A 17,212-nucleotide genomic window follows, 5' to 3' on the forward strand; every position below is an offset into this window, starting at 1 on the left:
ACATTTCTTTGACTAATTATTAGGGGAGCACTGGTAGGTCAATGGACAGTAGTCATATACTGTGTAATTTACTTCAGTCTTAGGTCATCTATCATTCAATGTGAAGACTACCTCAGTATGTTTCTACTATTAACTGATCAGCTGAAATAAATAATGTCATCATGATACCTAACTGCTGCTAACAGTGGTGATGGTGAAGACTTCCTACCACAAGGATCCCTGTTTGCCGAGCTCTGTACAAACACTGGTTCACATTGTAGCTTGATGTGATCAAACACATGAAGCATAGCTGCCCCCAGAATGCTACAACTGAGTCTAAACTTCCAAATTTTGAACAATAGATGTATTTGTATGGAAAAGATTACCCTATCCTCTCTCCTCCCATTCTTACACAGGGATTTATGCCATCGTGTGGCACTGTGGCAACTAAAGATGTGCATGCAATCCCCATCTAAAGGAGAAAATACTTTTCAAGTGAGCCACAAATTCCTACAACATGAATACATTTATGTGCATGCCTTACCCTGTTCACTGTAAATTTTACACACCATTCATTGTGAACATCCTGAAAATAAAAATAAACCTCATTTAAGGTATATAATTAATGTGATTGTAAATACCAGTGGAGATTTTCAACTTAATCACTGAAGATAATCTCAGAGGAGATGAGAGGATCATGTGCCAGATGTATTGTTTCTGTTAACTTCAGTGGTTGGACGGGTGCAACCAATGGTCTCACATGGCAAACACAGTTAGATGTGTTTTGTAACAGACTTGTCAACACAAGACAGACTGACGAGATCAAACATTGAAACCACAATCTATCAGTGACACAGTTCTGTTCTTTCTCACCTCTTATAGAGATCACATGGTTTCAGATAGAATGCAGAATATGAGCATTGTGTTGCCCAGGTATCATAAATATTAAAGGCAGGCAAGATGGACCAGAGTAACTACAAATTCTAGCACCAAATGTATCAGAGCCATACATACGGTATTAGCCCAGTTCTATGTCCTACCTAAAGCAAAGTGAACATTCAAAGAAAAATTGAAACACTCCAAACTCTCTGAGATAAAACTGAATATTAATTCTTATTAATATTTGATACATCAAATATTAAAATTCCAAATAAAATAAAACTAAAGGAGTGGAAGAAACAACAGTAACTGGCTAAGAGTTACTGTTAACAATGAAGAACTGTGGAAAACTAAAAAACTGTACTACAACGAACTACCTGATAGTTACTGCCAACCATAATCTGGAGCCCCAACAGAACAATGCTTTTTAATCCCCTGGGGTTGCTGAGTTAATCATTCTGAAAATGAATGATGCAAATTACAACATTCTGGAATGCACCTCGATTTAAAATTCAGTATTATTTTAAACTGCAGTATTGTTCCTAATGACAAAAATGTTACCTGAGATCTTGTAAATTCCAAACCAGGGGAAACAGTAATGCAATCTGTAATTTTCTGAAATGCCATGTAATTGTATTTGAATTCAAAGTGTTTCAGTTGAAATGTAAGTGTAACGTTCTCCTTCGCGTGTCACGAACGCCGAATTTAACGTCGAGATAAACCACAGTTAATAAGAACCAGATCGCAGTAAGATTAACCATTTACTGTTCACTCTTCATATTAACATATGGTGAAAACTGTTGATAAAACAATACAAGATTGATACAGTATTTGTTCCTTCCTTAATATCACATTTCAAGTGTAAATACTTGCAAAGGTGACTATAACTACATTACACTAAGGTGCAGTATACAGGGAGAGTTTACCTGCTCCATTGACTACTTTAAATACACTTCCATGCAAACTATCCGCGACTCTTTAACTAACGAAAACATAAACATTATCTACCGTCGTTACTTCTAACAGGATCGGCATTAACATCTTAGTTCAATATATCGATTATCTATTAACTTACAGCGTTGCTCTCACTGTGATTTCTCATGCCTGCAAAACAACTTCTGCTCAGGTGAGCCTCGTGGTAAGCCCCCACCCTCGCACTAATTTCAAACCGGTATTTTCCCACAAGACGCGGCGAAACCGGATGTGACGTCATCACATGCCGATATATTTTACATGCAATGAATATACTTTAAACACTTCTAATTCTAACTAGAAAATACTATTGAATGAATTACTAAGCGAAAATATTATAAACTAAATAACTGTCGTAAAGACAGCACACTCCCCGCTTGACCTTCGTAAGGTCACAATGAGCAGAGTACAAACTTAGTCTCTTAATCAGTCATTGGGTAGAAGTAGAATAACTTCTGTAACTGGCCTTTGATAAATTTTCACATCGCCTTGGTCGGTAGTCTTCAATTCGATCTTCCTGACATGTCCATCCTCGCTAGGGAATGTAGCAGTGATTCTGGCCATTGGCCAGCTGTTGCGGGTGGCTTGCTTGTCCCTGAGCAGGACTAAGTCTCCAACTTGAAGATTCCTGTGGGGTTCTGTCCACTTTTGTCTCTGTTGCAACAAAGGTAGATATTTTTGTCTCCAGCGAGGCCAGAACTGATTTGCCAGAGCCTGGACTTGTCTCCATTGCTTTGTGTACAAATCCTTGTCTGAAAAGTCTCCTGGTGGAGGAGGTGCTCCTGCCTTCTGCGTAAGGAGCGTTAATGGCGAAAGTATAAAGGGGTTTTCTGGGTAGGAGTGATTGTGCGTTTATAATGGCTGTGACCTCTGCCATTAGGGTGCACAGTACCTCGTGGGCCAATCGGGTGCGTTGCTGCATCTCAGGTTTCCTTTTCCGGGTTTTCCGTAAGGACGTGAACCGTTTGACTGCCTGCTCTTTGTTATCTGGTGAGCGCTGGCGTGGTTCTCTGAAAGGCAATGGGGCAACCCCATTATTTGCTTCATCTCTGAAGACCTTGGTGTCTTTGGTTTTTAAAGAAATGGTATCTTGAGCTGATTGTGCAAGTTTGTTTCCGTGCTCGGTTTGAACGAAAACTGACTGACCTAGCATCTCGCCGGTTACTTTACGCTTGTTAACGTCTTGTTTTGCTTCCTTAATGCATGGGACACTCGGGCAGGGTTGAAAGATTGAATGGCGGCCACTCTCTAGCACATTGGTCTTGAGTGTGTTAACCATCGGTTTGTGTACGTCTTCAGGGCACGCCCCTCCTATCACCACCCAGCCTAGATCCAAGCGTTGTGCAAAGGGGGCGTCGTGTGGTCCATTGACCTGCTGCCTAACCTTGTGTACCCGGATTACATCTCTTCCTAATAGCAGGAGTATTTCTGCTTTTGGATCCAGTTCTGGGATGTGTTTGGCGATGTGGTGGAGATGCGGCTGGTGTAGCACCGCACTTGGTGTCAGGATCTCAGCGCGGTTATTCATGATTTCATTGCACTCTAAGAGCGGAGGGAGACAGATGACGACTTTACCATCCAGGGACTCGATCTGGATGGCTTCTGCCTTCCTTCCTTGGGTTTCCATGTTGCCAGAGCAAGTTTTGAGGTAGTATGGGAACCGCTCACTCTCAATGTTGAACAATTTAAAGAACTCTGGACTGACTAGTGAACGATTGCTCTGATCGTCCAGAATCACATAGGCTTTGATGGCCTTGTCTTTGGCTCCTTTAGGGTACACCTTAGTGAGGCAGATCTTGGAACAAGAACGACTTGACTGAGCTTGACCGCAAACTTCTGTACAGTTCGTGCTGACAGCTGTTGACCTAGAGTGAGCCTCTCCCTCCCCGCCGTCCTGTTGTGGGGGTGAAGGAGCGCTGTCGGTTTGCAGTGACAGGTCGGGATGCATGGCCCCGACGTGATCTGGGCTATCACATTCCGGACACTTCACGGCGATCGTACACTCTCTGGCGAGGTGAGAGGTTGAGGAACAGCATCTAAAACATATTCTTTTCTCCTTGAGAAGAGCCGTCCTCTCTTCAAGGGGTTTTTCCCTAAACATTCTGCATGCTTTCAGGGGGTGAGGTTTGTTATGCAATGGACAATACTTGCCAGGGTCGTTGTTAGTTGTAAGGGCTTCAGTCTTGAGCACTGACACGGGTTTATCAATGTTGAAAACATTCGAAGAGGATCTACCTGGCTTGGTGTAAATCGAACTGCTTCCTGGATCCACGAGGCTAGGGTCGTTTCGCCTCTTCGCCTCCTTGCGCACAAACTCAGTGAGGTGCTTAAAGGGAGGAAATCGACCACTGTGGTCTTCCTTGTACTCTGAGGCAACAGTCAGCCACCTGTCCTGCAGCCCAAATGGAAGTTTGTCCACGATTTGTCTAATCCCGGATGGAGTATCTTGGTATACTAGACCAGCTGAGTAGCCATCTTCTTTGGCGCCTTGGATCTCCATGAGTAAATCTCCGAATTCTCTTAACTTAAAGTGATCTTTGGCTGACACCTTAGGAAAGTTTTCCAGACGTCGATATAGCGCCACTTCAATAATGTCGGGGGCCCCATATCTCTCCCAAAGTCTCTCCCACGCTTCGCTTAAGGCTAGCTCGGGTTTGTTGATGTACACTGAACGTATGCGTCTCACCTGGTCGCGTGATTCTTTCCCCAGCCATTTCGCCATAAGGTCCAACCTTTGGGTTGCACTGAGCTGGACTCCGTCGATCACGTTGGTGAATGTGGAGTACCATGCACGGTAATTTTCGGGTTTATCGTCAAACTGGTACAGTCCCGAAGTGACGAGATCCCGTCGTGCTAAATACTGCAGCGTGGGATTGGCTGTAAGCGGCATGCGGGCTGGAGAAGTACATTGGCGCCTATATGATTGAGAGCGCACGTTTCTCATGGAATTTGCCATCCTGGATTCGACCTCCGCGTCTCTTCGCATCGAACTTTGTAAGTTTGGTGTAAAAGAATATCGGTTGTCAGCTCTTTCATTCTTGACTTCATCACGGAGCCGCGAGGGTAAATTTTCTTCCTCGTATGGATGTGATGCAATCGTGACTCTCTGAGGTTTCTCGTAGCTGGGGAAGTTATCGAATACATATGGAGAGGGGAGACGAGCCTGCCTGTCTGTTTGATATTGTACATAGTCGCTTGTGCGTTCCAGTCTGGTCCTTTCTAAAGTAGATCTTTCTTCGGTCAGATCACGCGACCCTTCAGGTTCTTCTATGTACTCTGCTTCCGCCATGGCAGCTTCTTCTTCTCTTTCCAGCTGCAGCACTTGCAACTCTGTCGATATTTTTGCCATTTCCAACTGGGTTTCGGCTTCTCTGGCGGCCTTTTCGGCTTCTCTGGCGGCCCCTTCTCTCTGGATTTCGGCTTCTCTGGCAGCCTCTTCTCCTTGTCTGGCGGCCCTTTCTTTCTGGATTTCGGCTTCTCTGGCAGCCTCTTCTCTTTGTCTGGCGGCCCTTTCTTTCTGGATTTCGGCTTCTCTGGCAGCCTCTTCTCTTTGTCTGGCGGCACTTTCTTTCTGGATTTCGGCTTCTCTGGCAGCCTCTTCTCTTTGTCTGGCGGCCCTTTCTTTCTGGATTTCGACTTCTCTGGTGGCCTGTTTCATTTTCAAAACTGCTTCTTGTCTGGCGTAACGCAGTCGCACCTTGGCGGCTTCTGCCTTGGCTCTTGCCTGTGTGGACTTACTTGATGTCGTTCTACTGCCCTTGTCGCTGGGCGCCATCGACTTGATCCCGGATCGAGCTGACATTGCAGCACTTGGAACACCTGATGACGCCTGGGTGGGCTTACTTGATATCGGTTTACCGCCCTTGTCGCTGGGCGGCGTCAACTTGATGCTGGATCGAGCTGACATTGCAGCACTTGAAACACCTGATAATGCCGCTTTTTCACTGTAACGTTCTCCTTCGCGTGTCACGAACGCCGAATTTAACGTCGAGATAAACCACAGTTAATAAGAACCAGATCGCAGTAAGATTAACCATTTACTGTTCACTCTTCACATTAACATATGGTGAAAACTGTTGATAAAACAATACAAGATTGATACAGTATTTGTTCCTTCCTTAATATCACATTTCAAGTGTAAATACTTGCAAAGGTGACTATAACTACATTACACTAAGGTGCAGTATACGGGGAGAGTTTACCTGCTCCATTGACTACTTTAAATACACTTCCATGCAAACTATCCGCGACTCTTTAACTAACGAAAGCATAAACATTATCTACCGTCGTTACTTCTAACAGGATCGGCATTAACATCTTAGTTCAATATATCGATTATCTATTAACTTACAGCGTTGCTCTCACTGTGATTTCTCATGCCTGCAAAACAACTTCTGCTCAGGTGTGCCTTGTGGTGAGCCCCCACCCTCGCGTTAATTTCAAACCGGTATTTTCCCACAAGACGCGGCGAAACCGGATGTGACGTCATCGCATGCCGATATATTTTACATGCAATGAATATACTTTAAACACTTCTAATTCTAACTAGAAAATACTATTGAATGAATTACTAAGCGAAAATATTATAAACTAAATAACTGTCGTAAAGACAGCACAGTAAGAATTTGTGGCAAGTGCTGAAAATAGTATCTCTGAAAAATGTAAGGTAGAGATGAGTTTTACTTTTCCTGTTTCATCAATACAAAGTTGAAGATTAGCTGAAGATCTCTTTGCTATACATTTCAAATGTTGCAGCCATCCACTCTCCATGTTGTAAATCCTCATGTGAATACATTTCATATGGAATTCCACATTGTATGTACTTGAAACGTCTCACCAGTGAAGACATTGCACTGACATCTGGCAGTACTAAAGGGCTCAAGGAAATGATTTGTCCAGGAAAAAATATTATTTTTACCATTCAGCTGCTTCTGTTGCTCCTCTGATTTGCAGCATGAAGAACTACAGACTCATCTTCGTGGAATCAAGAATAAAAATGTGATGTTAAACTCACTGCCGGAGAGTAATCAATCACTCTAATTTTTAAGAAATATTTACCTTATTTTCCTTGTTTTTTTTAACTTACCATGGAATCAAAATTTTCTGCAGCATTAGATGAGCAAACAGATAGAGGTATATCCAGGAAAACAGTGTCTTCATCCATGGATTGTTTGCATTTTAAACACTTCAATGAGTTAACCATGGTGACCTGATAAATCTACAAGACATAACCCAATGAGAACTGAGCCTGTGATCAATCAGTTGGAATTTAGTACAAGAAAACTGATACCTTATAAATTGCTCTCAAAAATACAGATTCCTCATTTGTTTGATTAAGGTGTACAATAAATATCCTTAAGGGCTGAACACCACGTGAATATGATACCTTGGCAACAACACTAATTGGCTGCTCTTGTTCAGCTTCACAGGAGTGTGGCACAAGGAGGAAGTGACCGGCCATCATTCTCCCCCTGACACTGGAATCATTGCTCTCATGAATCACAATCAGGTTAATTATCACTGATACTTGTTGTGAAGTCTGCTGTTTTACAGTGGCAAAAAGATGCAAAAATTACCATACTGTACAAGAAGTAAAAGAACTGTGGAAAAGTGGAATTGTGAGATTGCATTCATGGGCTGATTGGCCATTCGGAAATCTGATGGCAGAGGGGAATCAAAATCAGATTTAATATCACCAGTAAATGGAGTGAAATTTGCTGTTTTAAAGCAGCAGTACACTGATATACATGATAAATAAACAGTGAAAACAAACTGAATTACAGTGCATATATATGCATATATCTATTAAATAGGTAAATTAAAATAAGTAGTGCAAAATACTGGAAATAAAGTAGTGACGTAATGTTCATGGGTTCAGTGCCCATTTAGAAATTGGATGGCAGAGGGGAAGAAGCTATTCCTGCATCACTGAATGTGTGCCTTTTGGCTTCTGCACCTCTTTTCTGGTGGTAACAATGTGAAGAGGGCATGTCCCGGCTGCTGAGAATCGTGAATGATGCATTCTGCCTTCCTAAGACACCACTCCTTGATGATGTCTTGGATACTACAGAGACTGGTACCCTTGATGGCACTGACTGATTTTCCATGCTTCTGCAATATATTTTGATTTTGTGCAGCAGTGCCCCCCTTCTGCATTTCAGGCGGTGATGCAGCCAGTCAGAAAGATCTCCAAGGTACATTTGTAGGTTTTGAGTGTTTTCATTGACAAACCAAATCTCCTCAAACTCCTAAAGAAATATAACCACTGGCTTGCCTCATATATCTGCATCAATATGTTGTGGCCTCGTTAAGTCCTCAGAGATATTGTTAATCAGGAACTTGAAACTGCTCACTTTCTCTACTTCTGATCCTTCTATGAGGATTGTCTAAAATTCTACATGTGGTCTTCAGGCTCTTGTACCTCATTCCCAATGAAAGCAATGAGAAGAGGGCATGTCCTAGATGGTGAAGATCCTTTAGGATGGATGCCGCCTTCATGAGGCACCACCTTTTGAAGAAGTCCATGATGGAGGAAGGCTTGTGCTGGAGCTGGCTGAGTTTACAACCCTCTCCAGCCCCTTTCCATCCTGCACCTTGGAGCCTCCACACCAGGTGGCAATACAACCAGCTAGAATGCTTTCCCCAGTACATATGTAGAAATTTGCTAGAGGCTTTGGTGACATAGCAGATCTCCTCAAACTCTGCAGCCTTCTTCATGATTGTATCAACATGATGGGCCCAGTGTAGATCCCCTGAGATGTTGATATTCAAGAACTAGAAGCAATTCATCCTTTTCACTTCTGACGCTGAAGATTGATGTGTTCTCCCCACTCCCTTTTCCTGATGTCCACAATAAACTTCCTGGTCTTGCTGACATTAAGTCCAAGATTGTTGTTGTTACATCACTCAACCAGCCTATACCAGACTCTATCTCACTCCCGTTATCGTCTTATTGCCGTCTGAGATTCTGCCAACAATACTTGTGTCATCAGTGAACTTATAGATGGTGATTGAGCTGTGACTAGTGCACTCTATTACCTGGAGAATTCATGGCCTATCTATACTTCAAGACTTGAATGTGTGAATTGTATAACTGCCTTATAAAAGTGACTTATGGGATAAATATCTTTTTTTTTCCAGGCGTACGGCCTAAGACAATCAATCAGTACATTGAAGAGGAGATTAACTTTTCATCAGGGAGATAACAAAAGTGATCAAAGGTGATAAAGGTATAGCGATAGATAATTGTCAATCAATTGTCTGTGTTTCCTCCTTCACCTTTCTCAGCACTTTTTAGCCACAGAACATTTCACTGTGCAAAGGTGGTGTGGTTAACCTTGAGGACTGTCAGACACTCTGTGTCCATTGTGTGTACTTGACATGGAAACTTGAGCTGACTGAAGGAGAGGAGGCCATAAGGTGGGTCACTCTCTGGAAGGTCAGCACATGAGTAGTCAAGAGGCTCTGGCAGAGTAAGACCAGATCAGTGACTGAATTGTAACGATGGTAGAAATACATCAATAAAATCAGTTTTTGAGTACAATACAAATCGTTCATTGGACACAGAGTCATACAGCACTGAAACAGGCCCTTTGGCCCAATCGAACCATGCTGACCAATATGTCCATTCAAGCTAAACCGATTTGAAAATATTTGGCCAATATCCTCCTAAAACTTTCCTATCCATGTACTTGTCCCACCATCTTTTCAAGGCTGTTATTGTAGATGACTTAACCACTTGGCTTCACATCATACCCAGGATCTTAAAAACATTCAAAAATTATTTACAGTATGTCCTAGAACGTGGAAGAATGAGTGAGCAAACAGTTGAAAGAACATTCAAGGAAATAGGTTGTAAAGAATGGCAGGCATTTGTATAAAAATGATGCTAAATAAGGAAATAGAAAAATTAAACTGAAAAGTATAGATCGAATTACAGGTAAACCGAGGCACATTTTATAAACAAATCGATTATCAGTATCACAACAGATCAATTTTACCTTCAGAATATTATGCTCCTGATCCATTTTGCTACTCAGTTTGTTCACCAGACTGCGAAAACATTCCTCTATATCTTTCTGTTTGTGAACTTCATAAAATGGTTTTAAAAAAGTGTTAAAGTAAACATACAAATGCAAACAATACAGTTGCTTATATTAACATTGATTTCCCAGTTAGTGTTTCAGTGATTATTAATTTTATAATATAAATTGCAGATGTATGAATTTGAAGTGATAAATTGAAAATGAGAGAGGCATTCAGCAGGTCAAACAGCCTCCCTGGAGGGAGAAAAGTCGAGCCAATGTTTCAGGTTGACGACCTTCCATCAGAATTTGATGAAAAATCATCAACTTGAAATTTTTGCTATGTACAAATTCGTGGGCTAAGATAGAAGGAGTAAATTTTAGAAAACCTAGCACATTTATTTTTCAACATAGTCCCCTCCTTCATGTACACACTTGGTCCAGCGGTCGTGGAGCAGTCATGGACCTTCTTTGTAGAAGTGGTCCACAGCAGGGGTGATTGATAAGTTTGTGGACTAAGGTAGAAGGAGTTATTAACTTCAAACTTTCTTCATTATCACTCAAAGAGTTGAACATTTAATAACAGCATCTTGGATCTCCAGATGGTCCACAGCAGGGGTAATTGATCAGTTCATGGCCTAAGGTAGAAGGAGATCAGTTATACAGCTCTCATTTCATGCACGTGCAGTTCAACTCTGTCAGTGAAAATGCAGTAAGTTTGAAGTTAATAACTCATCTCCTTCTACCTTAGGCCACGAACTTAGCAATCACCCCTTGTATTTGCAGAAATCCCTTCAGTATATCAAATCTGCACCAACCACCCAGTTGCACAAATCCCATTTATTTATTTATTTGTTCAGTGACTCCCTCACTGAGTGTCTGGACAACAATTACTACATTATGTACCACCGGTAAATTTCTGATTTACTGGAATCCTGGCCAGATTCCTTGTGCACATCCCCCCTTCCTCCCGTCCACCACTTTCTGTCTGGTCTTGCTGAAGCCCAGCAGGAAACTTCTGGGACTAATGGTAATTCTGTCACACAGACTGGGGATGTTATACTGATCTCACCTTTTGCTTAATACCCAAATCTGCCAGTTAACAGTTGCAAATCTCGATAAATACCATAAGAAATTCTGCAGTTGAAACTTTAAAATAAATATTGCAATGGGACTTGATCTCAGCTCTCTGGATGGTGAGACCAGATCTCTGGTAACTTAACCTCTGTGCCACCCTATTATTTCAACCCTGATGAACAAGCTAATTTACACATACACTTGCTGAGCATATGGAGTTTGAAACAATTTATAGTTTATTGAGTTGCTTTTCTTTTGTGAGTTCAACTGACCCCAACTACAGAAGATTTCAATCATAAATATATCAAGCAGCAGAATGCTATGGATTTGAGAAACTTTTTTTTAAATCAGTAAACTGGCATACTGCTAACTAATGAAAGCACGGATGTGCCTATTGCTTACCATTCAAATTCAATTGGGAGGTCAACTGTTCTGACCTCAAGAACCATTCATTCCCATCTGATAATCATTCAAACAGACACCACAACTTGTAAATTAATGAATCTTGTTCTCTGCAGCTGCAAAAAAATATGAAACAGTGAAATTTTATTTTGCTTAAAACCCCTTGGAGGGATAGCAACTTTAAACTCCGTAATGCTATCATTTCAGATGTCCTGGCCCAGCATTTCAGTGCAATTACAAAGATTGACGATGACATCTAAAACTCTAGCCAACCTCTGTAGCTGTGTAGTGGAGACTTTATTGACTGGCTGCATCATGTCCTGGTACTGAAACACCAATGCCATTTCACTGAAAATCCAATAAATAAAAGTAGGGAATTGAGCCCAGTCCATCACAGGTAAAACCCTCCTTGCCAGTGAGCACATCTACATGGAGTTCTGTCACAGGGAAGCTGCATCCATGATTAGGAACCTTCACCACCCTGGACATGCTGTCTGATCCTGTTGCCATCAGGAAGGTACAGGAACACAAGGACTCACCCAGCCAGGTCAGGAACAGTTATTACCCTTCAACCATCAGCTCTCAGTTAATATCCCTCTAAGTGTTTCTTACTGAGGTACCTTTATACACACTATTTCTATATAAAAATGCTACAAATATAGTAGTCATAATGCAATTCTCAATCCTACCAGGTAATGCATTCTTTAACTTCCTGGGTCATGAACCATGTTTGAAGTAATGTGTTCAGGTAACACGTGGTTCTCTGATTTTTCAATCCAACAAAATGTTTACCTGTAATAAAACCAGGAAGAAAATGGAAAAGTTGTTCAATATCTCAATAACGTCAGTTCTGTTTCAAGTGGTTCCTTATAACAATCCTCACAATGTAAGAAAGTATAACAAAAAGCTTTATGATAAACAGGGACATTTCAAAACCACACACACAGAATGCTAGAGGAACTCAGCAGGACAGGCAATATCTATGGAAGAGTTCTGTTGAAATGTCTCAGCCTGAAATCTTTGCTCAGATTTTCAGCATCTGCAGATTTCTCTTGTTTGTGAAAGGACAAAGTATAATTGGGTAAAAGAAGATGATATACATTTTATTGTAGATTGCTTGAGATAAAACCCAGAGTATGCCCTACAGACCGTTCGAACTGCGCAGCCCAGCAACCCCCAAATTAATCCTAACCCAATCAGATGACAATTTACCATCAGCAATTAACTTACCAACTGTTGTGTGAGAGTATTAGAGATGTTCTGCCAGTAACTGAACCAGACACACAAAAATAAATGATTTTAAACAGGAGTTCGGAAACAGAAAGATGGCACATTTTTGAGAATTATTCGGGGAATGTCAAGCACCAAGAATGCAAAGGTTGAATAAATGACTACCAGATTAAAACAGTGAAATGAGCAGTTTGAAGTTTAGTGTTACAGTAATACAGAAACTCTTGAAGAGCATGTAAGACTAGGGCAGAGGGAAATCATTTAAGAACTTCCAAAATGATGCCCAACAGCTACAACATGAATGTGGTTTAACTACTGATCACGTTCTTTTAATTTCTTCGCCCAGCACTGAATGCTGATCCTTGAGTTGTGACGTGCCATTCCACTTCGAATTGACTTCTCACCCTCGCCCGTCGCCCCCCACACCTCCACCCCCCCAACTCCACACGGGGCTGCTGCTTTCATCGCCTTACTGAGTTACCTTGGTTACTGTCCATCATTTTCCTGCGGTCTGTAAAACAGTACCAATAACATTAAGTTATAAAGTCACTGTGTGTGTGTGTGTGTGAGTGTGTGTGTGTGAGAGCGAGAGAGAGAGGGAGATTCTGCAATGCATCATGCTTAAATTCAACCAGAGATTTCATCTTATCAAGAGCTCAAATCCAAAAGATTTGTCTTTCCAGTAATACGTGGATGGCTACTGGTGATTTACACTTCATACTTTGATAGCTGAAAGACTCTTGGAACCAGGGGAACCAGTTAAACAAATAGTGCCTGGCACTGGCAGGTATCCAACTGTAAAAGCAACATAGGAGTCACTGCAAAGTTCCGTTAATAGTCTCTAAGGGCATCATCATGAATTACGAGTTGAAAGCTGCAACATTCATTCAGGATATCTACTTCTCTACTAATGCCTTTTTGTCTCTTGTTAGCACCTTACACTTTCTGTTTCATGGGGTGGTCTCTACAGAGCAGAAAAAACAAGGAAGTTACAGGTTTAGTATACTATGGCGCCCATTTGTGCTTGTTACAAACATGTTGTACAGAGAAATATTGCTTTATAGGTGATTGTCGCCGGATTTTTCAGGTGGGATTTAAAACCAATTAGTTTTGATTTGGATATCAGGAGCAGGGACCCCATCGATTATGTCCTGGACCCAGTAGTATTGGCCATCCAATTCCGTGTGTGAGAGCGGAGGGCGACTTTAATCCACCCCACCTGCCTTTGAGTGCATCTATTCACACAAATCTTATGCAGTTACGTGAGTCTTTTTATCTCTGGGCCTCTTGCAAGTGCTAGCAGCCGAGTTGTAACGAGAAGGAAGTTAAGCGATTTGGATAGGAAACTCATTGGCCGATAGGACATTGCTGACAACTGGCAGGGGTGAGACAACCTCCCCAGAGAGCTGAAAACTTGGCAGACCGCAAATGGCGCACGTACGGTCAGGCGACCAAGGTTGATTATGCACAAAAACACCGGGCTGGTGGGCTGAAGTCCTGGGTCAATTCTGACAACTCATTAAGTTTGTTCAGAAGTTTGCAGATCCTCAGTAAATTTCACTCTTGATCAAATCAGGAGAGTACCAAACATGGAATGGGACTTTGAGAAGGTCCCGACCATTCAGCCAGATGCAAAGTTTCCCACCCTATGAATCTGAGGTGGTGCTGAAAATAAGGGGTGATATCACATTAGCTAGAAACAGGACTTTGTTTGTGCTAAATGCTGTATTTGTTCTTCTGAGTGGTATAACTCACTGGCTCAGAAGGTGCAGTTGAAGTAACTTAATGAGAAGCCCAGATAAATGAGATTTCTTGGAATCATATCACTCAGATACAGGCCTCTTGCCCATGTCATCCATGTTGATCATGATGCCTATCCATACCAATTCTATTTGTCCATCTTAGGTCTGTATTCCTCAATACTTGTTCTGTCCAAGCAGCTTGTCCAAATGATTTGTTTAAGCTTTGTAACTGAAACTGCCTCTATTGCTCCCTCCAGAATCAGAGTCAGTTTTATTTTCACTGACATGTTATGGCATTTGTTGTTTTGTTTCAACAGTACAGTGCAAGTTGTGAACAGTCACTATAGTCACAATATCTGAAGAGATTCTGCACAGTGAGTGTAGGAAGTTCGAGAAGAGGCTGAAGAGCAGGACCTCCAAAGTAGTCATCTCTGGATTACTCCCGGTGTCACGTGCTAGTCAGGGTAGGAATAGAATGATGAGTGGAACAGATTAATGAGTGGCCGAGGAACGAGTTCAGGGGGCAGGGCTTCAGTTTCTTGAATAACTGGAACCTTTTCTGGGGCAAAGTTAACCTGTAAAAGATGGATAGGTTGCAACTAAACTGGAAGGGAACCGATATCCTAGCTGGGAGGTTCATGAATGCTATTGGGGAGGTCTGAAACTACTTTAGCCGGGTGTGGGAAGCAGAGCACCAGATCAGAAAGTGGAGGGATGGAGAGGAAGGCAAGTCAAAATGGACAGGAGCATAGTAATAGATAAGATGGGATGGATAGTGTGAAATATGTGTATTTTAATGCTAGGATTAAAATTTATGGATAAAGGGAATGAACTTTTAGCATTGATCAGTAACTGGAACTGTGGTGTTGTGGCCATTACAGACACTCAGTTGAGAGAATGGGTGCTTAATATCCCAAGGTTTCAATGGTTTAGGAAAGATAGAGAGGGATATAAAAGAGGAGGGGGAGCTGCATGACTAATCAGGAACAGTATCATAGCTGAACTCAGAGGGGACATAATGGAGGGCTCGTATAAATGGGTAGAACTTAAAAAATAGGAGTCACTCTGATGGGATTGTACTAGACTCACAGTAGTCACTGGGATATTGAGGAACAGATATGTAGGCAAGTTTATATGCAGGAAGGATGTCAAGGCTTTGGAGAGAGTGCAGAAGAGGTTTACCAGGATGTTGCCTGGATTCGTGTGCTATCACAAGAGTTTGGACAAACTTGGGTTGTTTTCTCTGGCACGGCAGAGGATGATCTGAGATCTGATAGAGATTTACAAGATTGAGGGAGGCACGGATGGAGTGGATGGACAATAACTTTTTCCCAGGGTTGAAATGTCTAATAACAGAAGTTGTGCATTTTAGGTGAAAGGGGGATATGAGGGACAAAGTAGATATGAGGGGCAATTTCTTTTACACAGAGAATGGTTGGTGCCTGGGATGTTCTGCCTGTGTGGTGGTAGAGGCAGAAACATTAGAGATAGCTGAGAGACATTTAGAAAGGCACATGAATGTGAGGAACATGGAAGGATATGGACATTGTGCAGGCAGGAGACAATAGTTCAGTTAGCCACTTGTCTCATTAAATTAATTGGTTCAACTCTGAATTGTGGGCCAAATGGTCTGCACCATGGCTCTACCATTCTGTGTTCTTTGGTCTATAAAGTTAAATAGATAGATAGATAGTGCAAAAAGGAAATCATAAAGTACAGTTCATAAATTAATGGGCCATCCATAAATCAATGGTGGTGGGGAAGAATCTGTTCCTAAAACATTGACTATGAGTCTTCAAGCTCCTGTACCTCCATGATGTTAGTAATGAGAAGATGGAATGTCCCAGATGGTGAGGGTCCTTTATAATGGATGCCTCTTTCGTCAAGCATTGCCTTTTGAAGATATACTCATTGGTGGGAGAGCTGAGCCTGTGATGGAACTGGATGAGTCTACAACCCTCCACACCTTTTTCCAGTCATGCGTATTGGAAACTCTACACTAGCAGGTGATAAGACCATCAGACAATGCAACATAGGAGCAGAATTTAGACATTTGGCCCATCAAGTCTGCTCTGCCATTCCATCATGGCTGATCCTTTTTTTCCCCTGCCCCGGCCTTCTCCCAATAACCTTTGACACCATGGCCAATCAAGAACCTATCAATCTCCACCTTAAATACAACCAACGACCTGACCTCCACAGCTGCCTGTGGTAACAAATTCCATAAATTCATCACCTCTGGCTAAAGAAATTTTTTGAAGATCTCTGTTTTAAATGGACACCCCTCCATCCTGAGGCAGTGCCCTCTTGTCCTAGACTCCCCCACCATGGGAAACATCCTTTCCACATCTACTTTGTCTATGACTTTCAACTTTCAAAAGGTTTTAATGGGATCAGCCCTCAACCATTCTAAACTCCAGTAAGTACAGGCCCAGAGCCTTCCAATGTTTCTCGTATGATAACCCATTTATTCCCAGAATCATCCATGTGAATCTCCTCTGAACCCTTTCCAATGCCAACACATCTTTTCTTAAATAACAGCCCAAAACTGTCCCCATTTAGAAAATAGTCTGCACATAATTTCTTCTAACAAAGTACATGACTGTGCATTTTTCAACATTGTATTTCATTTGCCATTTTCTTGTCTATTTTCCAAAACCAAGTCCTTCTGCAGTCTTCCTGTTTCCTCAACACTACCTGCCCCTCCACTGATCTTCATATCATCTGCAAACTTGGCAGCAAAGTCATATATTCCATCATCTAAATCATTGACATATAGCATAAAAAGAAGCAGTTCCAACACCGACCCTTCCAGAACACCTCTAGTTACTAGCTGCCAACCAGAAAAGGATCCTTTATTTCCCCAGTTGTTGCCTCCAACCAATCAGCTAATGCTCTAGCCATGCT

At 41.9% G+C, this 17,212-nt stretch overlaps 1 protein-coding gene across 1 annotated transcript; it reads right to left on the minus strand.

The window, feature by feature from the left end:
• Positions 1–1,661: 1,661 nt before the first annotated feature.
• Positions 1,662–9,905, minus strand: LOC132379933 (uncharacterized). The gene is made up of 3 exons (XM_059948308.1): positions 9,831–9,905; positions 6,917–7,048; positions 1,662–5,903 (listed from the first exon to the last, which is right to left on the minus strand). Exon 3 carries the CDS (start codon positions 5,735–5,737, stop codon positions 2,366–2,368), a length of 3,372 nt encoding a protein of 1,123 aa, XP_059804291.1. The 5' UTR covers positions 5,738–5,903; positions 6,917–7,048; positions 9,831–9,905; the 3' UTR covers positions 1,662–2,365.
• Positions 9,906–17,212: the final 7,307 nt, after the last annotated feature.

The sequence above is a fragment of the Hypanus sabinus genome, chromosome 2 (genome assembly GCF_030144855.1).
Source record: "Hypanus sabinus isolate sHypSab1 chromosome 2, sHypSab1.hap1, whole genome shotgun sequence".
Taxonomy (NCBI): Eukaryota; Metazoa; Chordata; class Chondrichthyes; order Myliobatiformes; family Dasyatidae; genus Hypanus; species Hypanus sabinus.